The following is a 19,830-nucleotide window of genomic DNA, read 5'->3' on the forward strand; positions in this document are numbered from 1 at the left end:
CTTTTTCTAGAATTGTGCTCTGAACAAAGAACATTCATTCCATGTTTTTCACAACATGAAGGTGACTGCCCTGTTGCTCCCTGGGTTGGCCTTTTGGCCACTGCTGAAGCTGGGTGGGACCCTTGTGTTCTCCTGTCACCAAGGACCTTCCCTGACCACCATGGCCTTGCAAAGACTCTGAGAGCAGCTTTGTAAGGACACCCACCACTCAGAAAGTGGAATCTCCTCTTGCTGCCCCAACATTCCACTCACATCACAGCTCCACGTGAGCCACAGCTTTGCAGGTACCGTGATGAGGGAATGTTGAGTATCCCCATCAGCTCTGTATACAATTAAACCCCTCTCCTTTTTATCCATGCCCTGGGCAGTGTCAGGTGCCCAGGTTCCTCCTTGTGTGTTCTCCCATGGCTGCACCCCACACCCCACACCAGATGGAGCAGCAGCATTGGCTATGGAGGTGGAGGAGGACACACATCCCCCTCTGAGCCCAGCTCCATGGAGAGGGGAGCTCACAGGGGCACCTGCTCACCCTGCCAGTGGGGAGATGCCAGAACATATTTATAGGTCACTGCTGTCCCCCGGGGTGCAGCTTACGGGCAAAAGAAGGATTGAAAGAGGCTGAGGGATTCCCCTGGTTGGGCCTGTTTTAGTTTTGGCTATTTCAGTCTAAAATTGTGACAGAAAGTGGTCATTTCTGAGCCAGATCTGACAGTTGTGTTTCCAGAGCCTTTACTGCACTCAGCTCAGTGGAGCTGCTGGTAGCAGGGTCTGAGCCATCCATTTTGCAGCCCTGCACAGCCATCAGGCTCCCCCAGACCCCAGTCCCACACCTGTGCCTGGGAGGGGTTTGCCCTGCTGCCAGCCTTGGCTCCCCTTCCCTGAATCATCCCAGATTCCTCCCAGCTTCAGGCCAGCCTTGGGCATCTCCCTCCATCACCTCCCAGGACAGCTCCAGTGGGCTTGAGCCCCTGGCACACCCCACATCACCAACTGATGTTGCCCACACCCAGGGAAGGACCCAGAATTTTCACTCTAACACTGCTGCACACTTCCCTATGCCCCGTTCCCATTAAACATGTTTCACTAAAAAAATACCAACAGTGGCACAGGAAGAAAGCCACTGCAGTTCTCAGAAGGGCTTTTGGGTTAGCACAAACCACCATTACTTCTCCTTTCCCCACAGTGACCCCCGAGGAGCAGAGCAGCACTTCCCCAGGTAGTGCTTGCTGCTCTGGGAGGGCCAGAGCACGCTGTGAGCAGAGCTGGGTGGAGGAAAGCACCGGGCACTGCTGGAGTGACTGCCCTGCCCTCGGGAATTTCTCTTGTTTCCTTTGTATGTTTAATCCACCAGTCACTGGAGAAATATAAACCCATGATAAAATATCACTGAGGGACATAATTTACTCTCCTGCTTTTCAATCAATATTTCCCATTGTTTCAGCTTGGGCTGTTTTTAATGGACTTTTCTAACCCAGACTGTGACTTAGTGAAGAAAAAACACCCCAGAATGTGTCTTTCAGCCCTGCTGACAATGCCTGTCTTTATCAGGACATGCACATGGCTCGTGATCAGGGTTGCCTGCAAGTTTGGCAGTGCCAGCAAGAGCAGTGTAGAAAGCTGTGGCTACAGAAACCCTTCTGCACAGCACCCAGGTGATGTTTCTCCAGCCTGGGGGACTTTGTGGAGGTTGGTTGCAGATCTGGAAGACATTTTGAACTGGCTAAAAGGTGGGAATAAATAAAAGGAACTACTGGGAGGGGGAGGAGGGAAAGCAATGCTGGAGAAAACTCTCACAGAATCCCAGAATGGTCTGGGTTGGAAGGGACCTTAAAAATCCATGTGGTTAGAACCCCTGCCACGGGCAGGGATACCTTCCTCTACATCAGACTGCTCCTAGCCTGCTCCAACCTGGCTTTGAACACTTCCACGGATGGGGCATCCTGGGCAACCTGTCCTTTCAGCCAAGGAATGTTTCATGTTGTGTCCACTCAGCTCTCACCAACACCAGCTGAAGGTTTCTGCTGAAGACACGTTCCTTGAGGATTCCCAGTGCTCCACCACCAGACACAGCCTGCAGCACCCTTTGGGTACCATGAGGGCAGAAATGGCAGCTCTCCCAGCACCTCCTGTCCTGCATCCATCAGGTTTCTATCCTGACCACCTCAGAAGGGTTATCCCCTGTACTCCTGATCACCTGCTATTACTGACTATTCCCGAGCCCATTCTCTTCCTGAGCCATTAGTAAGGGCTGGACACCCCACACCGGGTTTTCACCATTTTCAGCAGCTTCTCCTTGAGCATGAGGAAGACCACGACGAAGGCCACCAGGAGCGTCAGGCAGGTGGGCAGGGCCAGCACCAGGTAGAGCAGCGCCAAGTCGGCGGTCTGCCAGCGGCAGCTCTGCAGGACGGGCTCGGGCAGCGCGCCGGGGCTCAGCCAGCGGGAGCCGTGGCTGCAGGTCACCTCCCGCCCGTCGGGGACGCGCAGCCCCTCGGCCAGCTGCAGGGCGTCCCACCAGCCCAGCGTGCAGCAGTTGTAGGGGTTCCGGCTGAGGTAGAGCTCCCGCAGGCTCCTCCCCAGCGGCACCTGCACCACGTCCGGCGGCAGCGCCGGGAGGCAGTTGTCCCGCAGGTCCAGGCTCCGCAGCCTCAGCGCGCCCAGCGAGGCGGGGAACGCGGCCAAGGAGTTCCCCGAAAGGTCCAGGCGTACCAGGCTGTGCAGGGCAGAGAAGTCCACGGCGGTGGGAGAGAGGCTGGTGTTCCTCAGAGACAGCACCTGCAGTGTCAGGACGAGGTCCTGCAGCCAGCCCAGGTCCCCGGACAGCACCTGGCGGTTGTCAGAGAGGTCCAGGTGCCTCAGCGATGTCCCCTGGAAGGGACGGCTGCTCAGCCCCTGCAGACCACACCCGGCCAAGGAGAGATGGGTCAGGGTCTCCACGCCCCTGATGTCCACGCAGGGCAGACTCCTGGCCTCACCTGGCTGGGGACAGAGGTCAACCCGGTTGCGGCTGAGATCCAGGGTAGTGATCTTCCTGCTGTGAGTGAAAATCCCTGGAGGAAGAGCCTGCAGCCTGTTGGTGCTGAGGTTGAAGAGCTGCAGGTTGGGCAGGATGTCCCCGAAGCCCACCTTCACCCCCAGCTCCACCAGCTGGTTCTGGCTGAGGTCCAGCTCTGTCAGCATGGCCAAGGGGTCCTCCTCCGGCAGGTGAAATGCCTCCAGGCAGTTCTGGTTGAGCTTTAGGTGGGTCAGGGAAGGCATCTGGGCCAGGAAATCATCTGGCAGGCCCCAGACCTGGTTCTGGCTCATGTCCAGGAGGCGCAGGGAGGAGAGGTTGCTGTGGCAGAGCTCCTCCCAGAGCCTGACCGTGGTGAGGTTGGTGGAGTTGCCATCAATGATCAGGAACTGCACGGTGATGTTGGCCAGGGAGGTGCCGTTGGGGAGACGCTGGTAGAAGCTCATCCTGTTGTCCTGCAGCAGCAAGGAGTGCAGCTTGCTCTGCTGGGGCAGCACAGGGAAGAACAGGAGGTGGTTGTGGGACAGGTCCAGCACCTCCAGCTCAAAGAGGTCATCATTTTGCAGGGTCAGAAACCACTCAAGGATGTTGTTGCTGACATTGAGCATCCTGAGCTGGGTCAAGCCAAACCCCACCAGACACGGGAGGTAGTTGTAAGCTATGTTCAGCCTCTGCAGCCTCTGCAGCCCTTCAAAAGCATTGTCAATCTCAAAGATGTAGTTCTTCTCCAGGTTCAGCTCCAGTAGCTGTGTCAGGTTTGTGAAGACAGATGAGTCCAACCTCATGATGACATTCCTGGCCACAGACAGGGACTCCAGGGAAGAGAGGTTCGAGACTAAGACAGATACCATGTCCTCCCTGAGCTGGTTTCCAGCCAGATCCAGCACTCTCAGGGCTGGCAGAGCAGAAAGAGCAGTGGCTGTCACCGAGTAGTTGGTGAAGAGCAGGTTGTCTGTCAAGGAGAGCACCTCCAGGCCTTGGCTGCTGAGGAAGGCACCAGGCTCAATGAGCTCCAGGCGGTTCCTGGTCAAGCTGAGATGCCAGAGCTGGGGATACAGGAGCAGGGAGGCATTGCTCAGGACCTGGATAGTGTTGTCATCAAGAAACAGCTCCTCAGTATCACCTCGAAGGTTTCCTGGGGTGGAACTCAGCTGTCTCCCAGTGCAGTCCATGATGCTCTGCACCTGAAGGAAGAGGAGAATATGTAACACCACCGTGGGAGGCAGGAGATTAAGAGGGAGAAGTCTGGGGAGCAGAGTGAGGGGGGAGGAAGCAGCTCTTTGGCTACAGCCTTGGCACAGCAGTCCACTCCAAGCCAGCAGTTGGGATGGAGAAGGTCTGGAGATGCTGAGTTGGCTGGGCTTTGCCAGGCAGGACCAAGCACTCAGAGGGGTGAGGGGGTTCACAAGAGAGGACTTACAAGCTCACAGCCCCCTGGAGATGTTGCCCAGGCTGCGTCCATCCCACTTTCCTGTCCCATTGCCAGGAGGAGGAGAAGCAGAGACAGACCAGGGAACAGGGCCTGCATCTCAGTGGCGGCACTCCTGTGGAGAGGGAGGCAGAGGTGAGGAGGTCAGAAGCTGCAAACTGTTCACCCCAAAAGACCCAGGTGACGATGAGCTGTCCACGGAAGAAGGAGCACAGAGCCTTGGCACTGAGCCCACCCACCCCAGCAGAAGCCCTCGTGGGGCTCCCCCAGTTTGAGTCTGGAAGGAAGGGGAGGAGCAGGGACAGGAGTGGCAGCTCAGTCCCACCCAGGGCAGCACACAGGGGGAAGGCACTGTCAGTGCTGCACAGCTGCTCGTGAAGGCCATTGAGCTGCATCCTTCCAGCAGGGTGTCCCCCCTCAGCAGGGCTCCTGTGCCCCCTCTTGGCACCAAACACTCCCCCAGGGGACACCAACCCATTCCCCACCAAGGGATGCCCCCAGTGCCCATCCCTGCTGGGGGCCCTTCCAGGAAAGAGGATGCTCTCCAGCACAAGCTGCCCCATTACTGACCTGGTGGGACTGGAGCTGACGGCATTTGCATCTGGGGAAAAGCTGAAACTCAGGCAAATGAGCAGCAAGGGCTCAGTGAGTGTTTGACACACGGCACTTTCACAGCAGCCACTGTATGAAGGAGAAACAGGGTTTTATTTTTGGCAGTCCAGGTAGCCAGAGCCTTGCAGCACACAGGGAGCAGGGCATGTCCTGGGCTGTTTCCTTCCTTGGGACAGCCAAAGTGTTGAGCTGGTGCCTTATCAAAGCAGAATGTATCACTCATGGAGAGATGGAGACGTAGTCCCCTTTCCCCAGGCTGCAACTGACACACAGCACCTTTTGCCCTCTCAAGTCCTTGGAGTCCAGCAGCAACTCATACTCAGGCACGGTGGCAGGAGAGTGATCCTGCTGTCCTGGACCCTGATCCTTGCTGCACCCAAAGAACATCAGTTTTGGTTCTGGCTCTTGAATCCCTCTGCAGAAACTCTCACTTTCCTTCACCCAGCTCAGCCTTTCTTGGCTTCTTCCAACACCAGAAGAACCTCCATCCTCCCAGTGTTCCCTAGAACTGCTGGGCTGGCACCTGCCCAGCCAGGAGAGGAGGCAGCAGCCCCAGCAGGAAACCCTTGCCCGCAGCCCTACACCAGAGCCCACATCCAAGAGCTGTGTGAGCTGCCGGGGTGCTCCCCACACTTCACACCAGCCCCAGCATAGCCCCACGCAGCCACAGCTCTTTGAGCACGGGCATTAGTGACACACAGCCACCACAGGTGCCCAGTTTGGCAGAGGGAACCCCCGTGGTGTTTTCCCCCAGCACAGGAATCGGGGGGCAGTTACTCACCGCGTGGAGCAGCGCGTGGGCTTCGGCACGGTCCATCCTGCAGCCTCTCAGCCGCGCTTGGGGGGTCCTGGGGCCAGGGGTGAGGGTGACCCAGGGGGTCTGTGTGCCACCCAGGGGTCTGTGTGACACCCAGGGGTCCGTGTGCCACCACGGGGCCGTGTCCCACCCGCCCTCTGTCAGAGCACCAATATAGTCTTTGCGGAAGGAGCCAACGGAAACTGCAGTCACATGGAGGCAGCGAGCGCGGCCCAGCTCTCGCTCACTGATCTCAGCACTCCCAGCACGGGTCATGCACTCACACACGGCTCCCCAGCAAGGAGGAACCACAGGGCCCAGGCAGGCAGCAAGGGGTATAGCGGGTCATACAGCTCCTGAGGACAAGCCAGCACTGGGGACAAGCCTTGCATGGTGACTCCGCTACGCAGCTCCAGCAGCAGAACCCCTGTGCGGGGGTTTCGGGGCACAGAGGTGGGGACTGGGGGTGGTTCTGCCCTGCACAGCCATGCCACCACTCCTGCGTGGTACCTATTCCCTTTTTGTCCCTCCAGACCCTTCTTGCCTCCAGAGCCCAGCTCAGGGGTTTGACAGGAGCCAAGGGATGCCTGTCCCATGGGGGAAGAAGGTGCTGTTATTTCCTGTTGCATCCCAAGCCAAGGCTGGACGTGTCCCAGGTATTGAGCCCCCAGCAACTCCGGGATGCCAGTGCCTGTCCCTCACATTGTCAAAGTGAGATTCAGGATGCTTCTATCCCCCTGCTCCCAGACCTTTGGGTGTCCTGGAGCTGCTCAGGATTTCAGCAAACCCAGCACCCAGGGCACAAGTCAGAACCACCCAGATACAGGGACCTCCTGAGTGTTAGTCCCTGTGTGAAAGTCAGCAGAAATGGCTTTTCCTGCAGCTGCTAGGAAACAAAGATCCACATTTCCAAGGCAATATGTGCAAGGAGGTCCCCTTCCTCCTCACCCCATCTACCCCTGCTCTCCATCTCCCCACTCCATGTCTCCCCCTTCCCAGAGTCCTCACACACTCCCAAGTCCCCAGCAAATCCAGGCTCAGAGGAGAATTTGCCTTGATCTACCCAGCTGAGAAAGGGCCCAAAACTGTGGAGAAAGGATCCAGTCCTGCAGCAGGACCCTGTCTGTGATCAGCAGGTCCACCTCCATATGCCATATATTCCATGGTGCCAATGGGATATTTGCAGAGTTGGGAGATGAAATGTGCCACTGCAGCACACCAAGACCCCCTCCAAGGGACATCCCAGCCAGGGTTTCCCCTCCCTGCCAGACAACATGCCCCCCCAACTCCTGAAACCAGCAAAAATGCCCAGGGAGATAGTTTTCTTGCCTTCCCCCTAAATTTCATTTCTTCTCTGGGAGGAGGCTGATTGCTCCCATATCACTGACAAAAAAGCCCTGTGGTTTCATTTCCTCCATTTTCAAGGAAGTTTGACGTATAAAAATCAAGAAGGAGAAGAGAGAAGTGAACAGGAGTGGCAGAAGCTCAGAGAGGGGCAAAATTCCCATGGCATTGCTCAAGGGCACACAAAAGGCTGAGATCAGCTGATGACCACAAACTCCTCAACCCAAGCCCTGCCATGATCCCACCCTCAAACCCCTCACCTGGTGCTTGGAGACACGGGAGCTGGCAGAACTGTGAAATTTGGGCATCCTCAGCCGTGACCACACTCTGCTCTCTGGATCGGGAGGCTCCTGGAGATCTTCTGATGAGATTCCCTTTTGTGGTGCCCCATCAAGGTGATGCCCTGGGGGTCAAACCAGCTTCCTCCTGCAGCTCAGCAGGAACTGGGAGACAAAACAACCTGTTTCATTCCCTGCTTTGCCCCAGCCCATCCCCAAAGCCAGGGCAGTGTAACCCCTCACCCCAGCAGCACCAGGGGCTGGCAGAGCCCCTGCAGGGCCCATCCAGGTTCCCCCCACCCCGCTGTCCCTAGAAAGCAGCCCCACTGCAGGGCTGACCCCGCAGCTCTGCGCTAGGGCATCGGCAACAGCGCTGCTGCTCTTCACACCTTCCCCACATCCTGCAGCCCGATGGCTCTGAAAAAGTCCTGAAGCTGCTGCTTGGTCCCCTCCTTTTCCTCCCCTCACACCCCCACCCAGTCCTCTCAGTAAGGATTTGATGTGTGCTTTAGGAGGGGGTTATTTATTTTTTAATATCAGCACATTGAAGGGACGGGGATTGAGGTGCCAGGAGCTGCTTCCCTGATCAGCTCTTCAGGAAGCTCCAGTGCAGCTCAGTGGCACAGGTGGGCTAAACTGAAGGAGATTCAGCTGCTTGGAGCCATGTTTAAACATGCAGCTGCAATTCCTGCAGCTGTAGGAGAGGACTGGGAATCCCCTTATGGTTTTACACCCAGTGAGCTCCTTCTGTTCCTCCCACCTCCTCCTCCAAACAATCTTTTTCACTTAACAACCTTCAAATTGTCAAACACAACCCAAGAGCAAAGTTGTGATAAGAGGACAGGCTCCCAGTTTCTCCTGGAATGCACCCAGCACAAGACCCTTGGGAAAGGGGAAACTACAACAGGAAACAGTAACCCCATCACTGAACGTGTGTTTTCCTGCAGGAAATGTGATTTATTCCCAAGTGGAAGCACCAAGAAGGGTCACTCACGGTTCACACAGCAGCAGGACCTGGTGAGTGGGGAGTGGGGAAACGGAAATATTTCTCCATTGGCTTCCTTGACTCCCACTGAGATGGAGAACTGGCGAGAATTAAAGAAATGGTTCTGCAAGGGATGATGGTGCAAAGCATCATTAATGTAATTTATTTTATTTAATCACCTACCCTGGACAAAACAAGGGAAGCCTGAGGTCTCCTGTATCCCAGGAGCTGCCAGCAAAAGTAGTTGCCTTTAATTTAAGAGGAACTGTGAACACAAAAAAGAAAACAGAATTTGTTCCATGGGCAAAAAGGAAAAGCTAAAATGGACAGCTCAATGCCTGAAGTTTAAACTTGAGTTCTGGAGTTTCATCTGGCTGAATTTCCCAGTGGGAACCCACCCAGTTTAACCCCAGGGGGTGGCCAGGGATGTGTCCCATCCCAGGGTGGTGCACTGCTGTACGGAAGTGTGGGGTCAGAGGGCCCCAGAACTGTGGCAGGGCTGGAGCTCTACAGGAAGCACAGCTCCCCTTGGGGCAGTTCCTGCAGGGGAAAACAAGGCAAAAAATTCAGAATTTATAATCAGCCTCAAAACCATCTTTTCCCCCAAGCTGTGGCCAAACCACCTTCCTGCTGCTTTACCTGGGTCCAAGGAAAAGCATGTGCCAGCTCTTACATCTGTGAGTGAAGCTCCAGGCTCTGGTTTTGCAGTGACTTACGTGTCTGGGAGCCCCTGGAGCCCCAGCACCCTCCTCTGAGATGACTCCATTCCACTCCCTGTGATGAGCAGGGACACCTTCCACTATCCCAGGTTGCTCCAAGCCCCGTCCAGCCTGGCCTTGGACACTTCCAGGGATGGAGCAGTCACACCTTCTCTGGGCAAACCTGTACCAGGGCCTCACCATCCTTACAGCCAAGAATTTCTTCAATATATTTCCAACTATCAGGAATCTCCTGGCTCTTGCCAGGTTTTCTGATGGAAAGCAGGGTTCAAAGAAGACTTCATTGAAGGCAGGATTAGTTGTGGGTTGTTCTGAGCAGAGCCCTGGGCTTGCTCACCCACATTCCCAGCACAGTGCTCGCTGCCAACACCAGAGGAGTTGGGGCTGTGGGAGATCAGGGAGGCAATAACCCCCCACACTGACAACATGCAACAAGCCCACAGGGATCCAGGTGAACTGCAGCAAAAACAATTGGGAAAATGATGTCTTTGGGCTTGCAGGACATTTGATCGGGGATCTAAACACCCATCAGAGCCCCACAGCAAGAACTTCATAGAGGATCCCTCGGCCCGCAAAAGGTGCCCATTTCCTCAATGGGACTGAGAAGAAAGGCAGGAACAGGATTTATTGGGAAGCAAACCCACGTTCCCGGGAGCACAGGGTGGGAAGGGAAGAGGGGAGGCGGTCAGTGGCCCGGCCACAGCCCCTTTCCAGTCCCCTTGCCTGGGGTGAGGCTGGTCCCGGTTCCCTCCCGTGTCCCGGGCGGCTCCACCCGCGGTCACCGCTTCCTCCCCGGCCTGTCAATGAGGGGGAAGCGGCTGGAGAGGGAAAGCTGCAGAAGGGATCTCATTTCCCCCCCGAGGCCGGGCTCTGGCAGCGTTCCCGCCGTTCCTGGGCCGGGATTTGGGCTCCTCAGGATCCACCACCACCAGCCAGGGCAGACCTTCTGGAGAGCATCTGCATCACTCGGTCTCCAGAGCACAGCACACAGCAGGATGCATCGGATGCTGAAGCAGCAGAACCTCGTGTTTCTGAGCAACTGGCAGCCAAGTGCGTCCACTCGCTCACAGTCTGAGGCAGCCCAGACGCTCTAGAGAACGGCATCAGCAGGAGAGGCCAGTGCCCCAAGGGAAGATCTCTGATCTTTTGCCAAGAGTGGCTGTGGCTGCTCCAGCCCTGGAAGTGTCCAAGGACAGACTGGGTGAGGCTTGGAGCAACCTGGGATAGTGGAAGGTGTCCCTGCCCATGGCAGGGGGTGGGACTGGATGGATTTAACATTCCTTCCAACCCCAACCATGTGCTGTGCTTCCTCCTGGATCTCCTCAAGGGCTGGAAAGCCTCACAACCAGGTCACTTTCATCGAGTTTGGACTCTGACTGCAGTTAGACCTGAAGGAGCTGTCCAAGCTTTTCCCACAGGATTGACAAACATGTGGATGAATTGACCTTTTTTGTACTGTACAATAAAATAAACCATTGAAAGCAATAAACCCCTGACGCAGTGACTCCAACACATTAACCAAAGTTTTTATCATAGAATCAGGAATGGTTTGGGTAGGAAGGGACATTAAAACCCATCTTGTTCCACCCCTGCCATGGGCAGGGACACCTTCCACTATCCCATGTTGCTCTAAGCCCTGTCCAGCCTGGCATGTAGCATTTCCAGGGATGGCATGTAGCTGTATCCAGGGATACAGCTTCTCTGGGCAACCTGTGCCAGGAGGGAAGAATTTCTTCCTAAAATCAAATCTAAATCTCGTCTCTGTTGGTTTTTAGCCTAAAACTCTCAAGGCTGGAGGCTGTAAGTCACCAGAAGGAGAAGGTTTGGACAAGTCACTGCTGTGACATCATTCAGGAATGCAAATTGTGATTAAAAAAATTACTCCCATCTGCAGCCCCACAAATGCCCTCCCTGCTGCTGTTCTGCTTCAGAGAAGTGAGTAATTCAGTCACAAATGCAAAGGGAAGTGAAACTCTCACAACTCCCTGCAGAGCTCAGCGTGTCCCACCCATCTTCCTCTCTGGCCAGAAGGGCCACCATCCCTTGTGCCACAGCCTGGCCTGGCAGGCACATCTTCTGGAAGCAAATACACACTGCAAAGTCTTCTTTTCCCAGGTGTTCAGCCATGGGGCACAGCATCCCTGCTTTCTAGCATGATCCCTGAGGGACAAGGGACAAAGCCTCTCTGTGGGTTTTTGGGTTTGGAGCTGGAGCACACTACTGCACTTAGGGCACGTCCCTGGGTCTTGGGTAAGAAAACAGGAGAACTGCCAGGATATGATTCTGTGGGTTTTTAAAGCAAACACAGGTGCCATCAGTGCTGTATCTGAAATGCCATCCCTGCAGCCCTGCCTGGGAGACACTGACAGCAGTCCCACCTCTCAGCCTGGGACCTGAACCAGCCCAGGAGGGCAGGAGGGGAGAGGTTCAGCCAGACACACGGATCAATACTCAGCTCTCCCCTCCTGCTCTCCACCTTCCTGCCGGGAAGAACAGCTCATGCTGCCAGTACAGTCATGTCCCAGAGCTGCACAGCACTGTGGGGTGAGGTGGGAACATAAAACCACCTGGTTTCCATCCTGCACACTCCCCTGAGTCCCACTAATGTTCCAACTCTGATCCAGCTCTGCTCATGTCAATTATTTACCCAGGAATAGATAAAATCTTATGCTGAAGCTGAGATAAAATCTTTTGGCTGCTTCCAAAGCAAGATCCCACCCTCCAGCTCTGCTCTTGCACAAGACCCTGTGGAAGGGCTCGGGTCCCCAGTGTCTGATGGGATCTGGTGTGAAGAAAGTGGCCTCTGCCATCTGAGCACAGAAAAAAACAAACAAAAAGCCATCAAAAAAACCCAAAAGACGATTTGGGCTTGGCAAAGGCCTGATCTAGTGGAAGGTATCCCCATCCATGACAGAGGGTGCACTGGATGGGTCCTTTCCAGACCAAACCAATCTGGGATTCCATGAAAAATGTTTACCCTTGCAGTATTTGAATACGATAAAAAAGCATTTTGGCCAACATCCATTTCCCTACAAGCAGGTTTGTCCAGCACTTTATAAAGCCACATATTGGAGCTGGCGGAGTTTACTCTCTTAGATTGCTATTTTTCAAGTGATGGGATATGGATGAGTTCTCCTAAGCAAGGGAAGCTCCAGATTAAAAAGACAAAATAAATCAAGCAGACATGAAACCACTGCAGATTGCTCACACCACACCTGCCAGTGCAGGCATGAAGGGAAAATCCATTCAATTCCTGACTTGGTGAAATTGCAGAAGAATGAACAACGCTTGTAACATACAGTGAGTTTTATTTCAAAATCCCTTTTCAATTACTTCAATTTTTTTTTTAATAATCTTTTGCTAATATCACTATTTCCTCATCATAAATGCCTGAGGGGAAGAAAAGCAAGTCTGGGAAAAAGTGGACCTTGAACAGCAACTCTGACATTTCGTTTGAGCCTCTCAAATCCCTTTCAATCGTTTAAGGTGATCTTGGAGCTTTGGCTCAGTTTGGTGTCACTAAAAATCATTTTCTGAAATGCAAATATTTGCTCAGCCTATTTCAGGATGCAGGGTTCAAATGAAGGAGTGAACCTTAAAAAATTCTGTGTCCATCATCTACTTCTGTTGAGGGTTTTTAGCTTGGTTTGCTTTTTGAAAAGAACAGGAAGTAATTGCTAAGGGAGAAGGTTCCACATTAAAAACATTTACTGTACTCAGCATTTGTTTGAGCACAAGTCAAGGCTCTCACAGCTTTGCCCTCTCGTGGGGAGAGAGGAGAGTTCCTTTGGAAGTCACACAGCATCATTCAGCAGTAGGGAAAAACCTGCTCAAGGGATGAATTAGCAGGTCCAGCAGCACTGCAGGAAAAGCTTTCTGTGTTCATTCATTGCTTCATTCATTTTTTTCTTTCAATCATACTCTAGCCCAAGGTGGGCTATGTCACTTACAGAGTCAAACACGGCCACTGCCAACCCCCTGAAAACTTGCTTTTTAAGTGTAGAAAGGATCTTAGTGCAATTTCAACAATGCTGTTTTCTCTCTGCAGATTTCACTGCAAGCAAGTGAAAAAATTCACTTACACATCTAAGGGCTATTTATAACATGCAAAACCTGAAATATTCACATGGAAATATGTAGCTGAAGGAATGACTGAGGACTGCTCACGTCTCAAATACTTTCAGAAAACCAGTTTTGCATGATCAGACTATGATCAGGCCCAGTGTTATTTTAACTCATCGCTGCTGCCATCAACCCAGCAAAAATGGAAAAGGGAAAAAAAAAAATAGAGGCAGCCATCTGGAAACACACCCAGTGTGCTGAGGGAATTTAGAAATGTAGATCAGGGATAAGCAGGGAGAAAAGTTGGATTTGTGGCTGTCGGATTCGCAGGCAGGCAGGGAAGAGCACAGCCCCACCGGAGGCGCAGCATCGGGGCCATCTGCTCCTGCGTGGGTTTGTCACCTGAAACGTGGCCAGGAGGGACAGGACCCAGGGGCCTTTGCCAGGGGAAGGTGCACACAGGGCTCCCAAAAATGTACACTCACTGCAGCCTGTCAGCTGGGATAAAAGTGTTTTCCAGGAGGGAGTTTCCCACCCCACCTTGATTTATCAGTTTGTCGCACAACCGGCTTAGGGCTAGCACAAGGCCAAGAACAGCCTCTGCCCCCAAACTAGTGATCACATCGAGCTCCTCACCTCCTCAGAGATGTGACAGGGACAGAGGACTGACTGTTCAGCTCCCAAAAGATTTCACAGCACACTCAAACCACAAGGAATTCTGAATTTTATTAAAATGACAGATAAAATGCCCACTTATCCCAAAATCTCACTTATCCCAAAATCCTGTAAGATTCTGAAGCCAAGACCTGTTAATCTGATTTCTGTTACGGGGGCTGTGTACACCTGATGTTCCCCCTGACTGAAGCCCTCAAATCCCTTGTCAGGGCAGGAAAAATACCCCAAACAATTGCTCAGCTGACCCTGAGGTACCTCAGGCTGAAAAACCTCCTCTGCCTTCTTGGCAAAACCAGCACCTAACCCCTCTGCTCCCAAAGGAGGTGTTAGCCATGATTTACAGCTTAAAAGCAAACTCTTGGTGCAGAGAGTTTGGGAAGTGCCTCAGAGCTCAAAACCACAATACTTCTTCCTAAAAACACTGTGAAATATTGAACTTCCATAGGGAAAGCTAAGGACACAGAAGAAAGCTGAGGAGGAAGGAGACCCCTTGGTGCAGCAGTGGGGGCAGTGACCACACCACCCCAACTCCTGCCTCCAGCAGGCAGGAATGCCTTTCCCACAGTCACAATAATCTCTGTTTCAGAGGAGGCAATTTCCCAAGCACAGCTATCAGATCCCTGAGTTTCCAGGCCCTCCTTAACCACTCAGATTCTCTCTTTCCCAGCAGTCACACAGCAGATCACACAGCCCCAGTGTCTCTGTCTTCTTGGGGCACCAAACTGCAACTCCCTTCTTCCCATCTGTGGGATTCCCATTCCAACAATCCACACCAACAGATCCTTCTGAATGATAGCAGAGTTTATTTTAATATTTTGTACAGCCAGCATTGGTCTCCAGGAATAAGTTATAATCTTACACAAGTGAGTCCGCCCAAACCCACCCTTAAGGAATGTTCAACTTTCAGCATTTCTGATTTAGAGGGAAATTATTTAGAGGGTAAGATGCAGTCTGAAGAATAGGAATCAATCTGAATTTGTGATTAAAACTCCTGGGAATTCTCAGGGTTTCCTTGCCTCTAACTGGATCGTGGACAACCGCAGGGGTTGTGTCTTTCAGGACTGCACTGAGAATACATTCACCCTGGGGACTATTTATTTTCCTAAACTGGGCAGGGTTTTGTTTCCTCTATCCCCAACTCTATGCCTCACAGTTCTGCTCTGCAGACACTTCACAGTCCAGTACAATCAATGCCTGTAACAGATTTGTCCGGGAGGTACTTGGATACCCATCCCACATCCTTTATTCAGCTGTTCTCAGCACCACCTAAAACACCTCCACTGCTCACAGCATGTTCTGTGTGATGCAGCAAGAGGAACAGACCTTGATTTGCCTTTCAGCAATGAACACACAAAACAAATAAATACTTTTAAATCCTTTAAATGGTAACAACTTACACAGTTCCAGGGCAGAACCTCGTGATCTACCTGGCCAAAAGCACTCCAAGGCAAAGCCTCACTCACCTCCTTGAGGAACAGGGAGGGGGATAAGCAACAGTCCAAGAGGAATTCCTCTTTCTCCATGCTCAGAGAATTGCCAGTGTCTGATACCAAGCAACTCACATTCTCTAACACAAAACAAAAAGAAAAAAAAAATTGGATTTTTTTTGAGAGGTTGCATAAACATTTCCTTCTCCCTCTCCAAAAAGCAGCTCTGAAGCAGCCCAGGCACTCTGGGAGATGCCAACCAGTATGAACCCAGAATCATGAGCCAGCCATGGGGCTAACAGCCTCCCCGCCCTGTTGAAGGGCCCTCCCAGGGCTCCCTGCAGACCTTCCAGCCTCACAGGAAAGTGGTTTCACGAGGAATTCCCTCCTCACTACACCTGGCAGCTTCCCAGACTGCACAGCCCAGGGCATGGACACACCTGGGGGGTCCGGACATGGCTTTGAGAAAATCAGTGAGAATCAGCACAAACATTGAATGTGATCCAGAATCCCCATCAAAGGGCTGGTGAGAGTTTTACTAGTCCTGGGCAGGTGAACGTTGGGGTACTGGGGGATCTGGTTCAGTTAAGAAAGGTTCAGGCAAGCCTTAAAGCTTTATAAAGCCACTGAAGCTGAAAGTAAGGTCTGGTTGCAGAAGCCCAATGCTCCTTCCACATGATGTTGAGACATCTCACAGGAGTGATTAGCAAGTGAGAGAATGCTCTGAAAAGGTGTCATTTTTGACTTGGAGAGGAAGGCAGGCTCAGTGCTGTGCTCAGCCTTCCTTCCCCGAGGGGAGTGCAAGTTCTGGTGAAAGGAAACTCGCAGGGAAAACGTTTTTGTTTCCTACAGAGAACAAACCTGTCACTGAAGTCATGGAAACTTTCACAGGAAACAACCCAAAGTAGCACCTCACTCCACAAGAGCATCCCAAAACACGTTACAACAGAACTGCACTGACATGAAGGCTGTACACCTGTCCCAGGCGTGTGCTCTGGTGCCAGGGAAGGGGGTGATTTTTTTTTTCCCTTTAAGAAATTCTGCCCCAGTTAGAATAAAGCAAACCCTTTCTTTTAACTGTTCTTTTCTTTATATACAATCCTTAAAATACACTTAAAAATAGCTGCACACGTGTTGTATGGTTATACCAGAGAAGGACAGTGGCACAGACTGTGCCTCTCAGGACACTAAAAACTGTAAATACCCCCAACAGCCCCGCTCTGCTCCAGCCCCCACACTGGCCCCAAGGAGGAAAGGAAGGAAGGAACAAGCAGTTTGGAAATGGGAGTCTCTCACAAAACACGCCACTTACAAATCCCAGGGTAAAATCCTCAAGCATTTTTGTATCAAGTCCTTTCTTAAACGTTTGAGGTCACACTGCCATTTTAGCAATAAAATCTGTTGCAACATGCATGTGTCAGCTTCCCACTCAATCAACTGCAGCCCTGAGGATTTTTCTGGCCTGGTAGAAAGAGGAAATGTAACAGAATTTCTGAAGCACGGCTGGTCCTCCGTTTCCAAACTCCATGTGGTTCCCTCGATGGCTCTTGGACACACACCCACACCTTTTTGCTGTTTTCTCCTCTAATACACGTTTCCCTCTAACCAACATGCAGATTTCTCCTCCCAAACATCCACATCTCGACGTCCCAGCAAAACAATCCATGTCATCCATCCAGAGGCTTTCCCAGGTAGACCAAAGTCACTTCTGTGTTACCATACACAGCAGACACTGCTGGATACAGGCAAACTTTTGGCAGTCCTCTGAAGGCAACTCCCAGGAACTCATAGCCCCTCTCAAACGCTAATGTTTTGTCTTCCATGTCCAGGATAACTCGAATCCTTTCGCCTATCTGGAAACAGAGACAGGAGGGGGAGTAAAAACAACACACAGAAAGAGCCAGCATGTTCAGATGGAAACAAAAATAAGGCAAAGTGCAATGTAGCAGAGAATTTCAAAGCAGGGGCGTCCTGAGTCTCATGATGATTGCTCTTATGATGGGCATTTCTCAATTTCATCACAATCCTGAGTACCTCTGAAGGAGCCAGCCTGAATCCACCACTTGTTTATGATAATAACCATGACCCTGCCCATGTGAACCTGTGAGAGCACTGAGAGCAGGCACCCCGTGCTCTGTGCTTCGGGAATACTGCAGAGCTTTGGAATCTTGGCAATTTGGGTTCCAAGTTACCTGAACTCTGTGTTCAGCTCCTGCTATCACTGAGCAACAACTGCTCTCGAGGAGCATTTTTAAAGACAATGGAGTTAAGAAAGGCAAGTTCCACCTACAAAAAAATCCCAGAATAGACTAATATGCAGGTGCTGTTGCTGACAGAGGTGCTCCCTCACCAAGGTAAAAGGAAATTTCAGTAAAAAATGTAAAATGAAAACCCTAAAAAATATATACACGCACACACACAAGTGAAACCACAGCAGGAGCCTTGGACCCAGGCAGGCCCAGAGCTCCCTGCATTTATCTAACACACGTTATGTCAGACATCAGTGGAAGTTCCAGAGAACTGCCACAAGCACAGCAGGCACAACACAAACTCCTGACACTCCTCCAGCCAGCCCCAGCACTGGGAATTTCTTCCAGCCAACACTAATGCACACATGTGTTTCCTTTAAGCACATTTTCTACAAGCAGATCACTGCACATCTCTTAATAAACACAAAATACACCAAGGGATCATGGATTTGAACTTTCACACAAAATTTAGGAGTATCAGATACAAAGTACTACACAGATCTTCACCCACAAGTGAAATGTAAACCAGAACAAAGCCACAGCACTGGGTGGATTATTTTTAAAATCCCTTCTAACCCATTCTCTGAATATGAGATGGAAATTACAATGATCCAGTTTAAGTTGTGACACAAGCAAATCCAGCAGTGAACAGACAGTTGTGTGAGCAGGCAGAACAAGAAGACAAGAACTGCTATAAGGACAAAAAGGTGGGGTGGCCTCTGCTCTTTAATACCCTGAAGTTATCTGAACATCAGATTCCAGATAAGGGATGTCACCCACGGGACAGGGGCCAGTGAGCAAAGCAGCAGCAATCAGCTCTGCTACAGGTTTTTGCAGGAAGACTCTCACCTAAGCACTAACTTCAGCTCACCCTGCCAGACAACAAAGGGGTACAAGCCCTCAGACACTCACCTTGCTGTGGGGCAAGTCGCTACTTCAGAAAGCTACACCAGTCTTTTCAGGTTTTATTCCAAAAAGCACTACGGTGTCTAAGCAGACACCCACAGTACAGGTTTCACACTCGGTGTCTGAGATAAAAGTGTGGAAACAACGCAGGGTCAGGTGCACTGAACACCAGACAGGTGTAGCCTGCAGAAGCAGTAAATGAAGGAGGGAAAGGCTCACAAGGTGGAATCATTTGCCTTCTGCAGGGAAGGCAAAGAGACCTTTGAGGGCCACTCATGAGCAATTCAGCACTCAGCCGGGACAGCGAGGGACAGCCAGCACCCCCCATCCCACGCCAAGCCCCCTCACCTGGTATTTGGGCGCGTTATTGCACTGGGGGAAGCTGCCGTTCACCTCCCCGTTATGCAGCAAGTTATTGTCCACCAGGTTCCAGCCCCAACTCTGGTCGTCGCTGCCCAGCAGGGCCACGTAGCCCTGGCACTGCATGGCGGCGCGCTTGGTGGCGATGCCGATGACAGCCACGGTGCCCAGCGGGCCCTCCCACCACACCTCCCAGGCGTGCCGGCCCTCGCTGAAGCCGATCTTGGTGCGCGCCCCGTCCGTGCTCTGCGCGATGGGGTTGCGGTGCAGAGTGAAGCCGTTCTTCTTGATGTACACGTTCCTGGAGCAGTCGTTGGTGCTGAAGGCGTGGTGGAAGGCACGGACCTGGGCGAGAGAAGGCGGGTGATGGGGAGATGGACGGCGCCCGGAGCAGCCTGCTCTAGTGGGAGGCGTCCCCGCTGTAAGGTCCCTTGCAGCCCGAACCATTGTGGCTCAGGAGATAAAACCCCGTCATGTCTCCCGGCCTCCCGCCCCTCGCTCCCCACAGCGGCTGGGCCGCGGGTGTCCCCCAGCGCCGGGGGCGGCCCAGAGGGGCGGGGGGTCCCCGCGGCCGCCTCGGGGGTCCCGGCCTCACCTTGCCCTTGTAGGTGGGCACGTTGCAGAGGATGTCGGTGCGCAGGGCCTCCTCGGCCAGGCAGCGGGCGGCCAGGCTGCGCCACACCTCGCTGTTCTCGTCGCCGTGCAGGACGCGGTGCCACAGCTTGCAGACCAGCGCGCAGCTCCGCAGCTCCCGCAGCTCCAGGTACGAGAACACTAGCTCCAGCACCCGCCCCGGCAGCCGCCAGCCCGGCCCTCCCCAGGAGGCCGCGGCCGCCCCGGGGCCGGGTCCGGGGCCGGGCCCCGCCGCCATGGCCCCCCCTGCCCGCTGTGCCGGGGCCGCCCGAGGCCTCACGGCGCGGGGGCGCGCGGCGCCGCCATCTCGGCCGCGGGCACCGCCCCGCGCCTGCGCGGACA

General features: G+C 53.0%; 2 protein-coding genes across 2 annotated transcripts; both read right to left on the bottom strand.

Annotated features, from left to right (window-relative positions):
* Window positions 1–1,325: 1,325 nt before the first annotated feature.
* NRROS (negative regulator of reactive oxygen species) lies at window positions 1,326–4,556 on the bottom strand. Its single transcript, XM_083868281.1, has 2 exons — window positions 4,434–4,556; window positions 1,326–4,197 (listed from the first exon to the last, which is right to left on the bottom strand). Exons 1-2 carry the CDS (start codon window positions 4,539–4,541, stop codon window positions 2,239–2,241), a joined length of 2,067 nt encoding a protein of 688 aa, XP_083724407.1. The 5' UTR covers window positions 4,542–4,556; the 3' UTR covers window positions 1,326–2,238.
* Window positions 4,557–14,695: 10,139 nt separating this feature from the next.
* Window positions 14,696–19,814, bottom strand: FBXO45 (F-box protein 45). Its single transcript, XM_083869056.1, has 3 exons — window positions 19,451–19,814; window positions 18,844–19,200; window positions 14,696–17,193 (listed from the first exon to the last, which is right to left on the bottom strand). Exons 1-3 carry the CDS (start codon window positions 19,724–19,726, stop codon window positions 17,008–17,010), a joined length of 819 nt encoding a protein of 272 aa, XP_083725182.1. The 5' UTR covers window positions 19,727–19,814; the 3' UTR covers window positions 14,696–17,007.
* Window positions 19,815–19,830: the final 16 nt, after the last annotated feature.

The sequence above is a fragment of the Zosterops lateralis genome (genome assembly GCF_965231275.1).
Source record: "Zosterops lateralis genome assembly, chromosome: 10".
Classification (NCBI taxonomy): Eukaryota; Metazoa; Chordata; class Aves; order Passeriformes; family Zosteropidae; genus Zosterops; species Zosterops lateralis.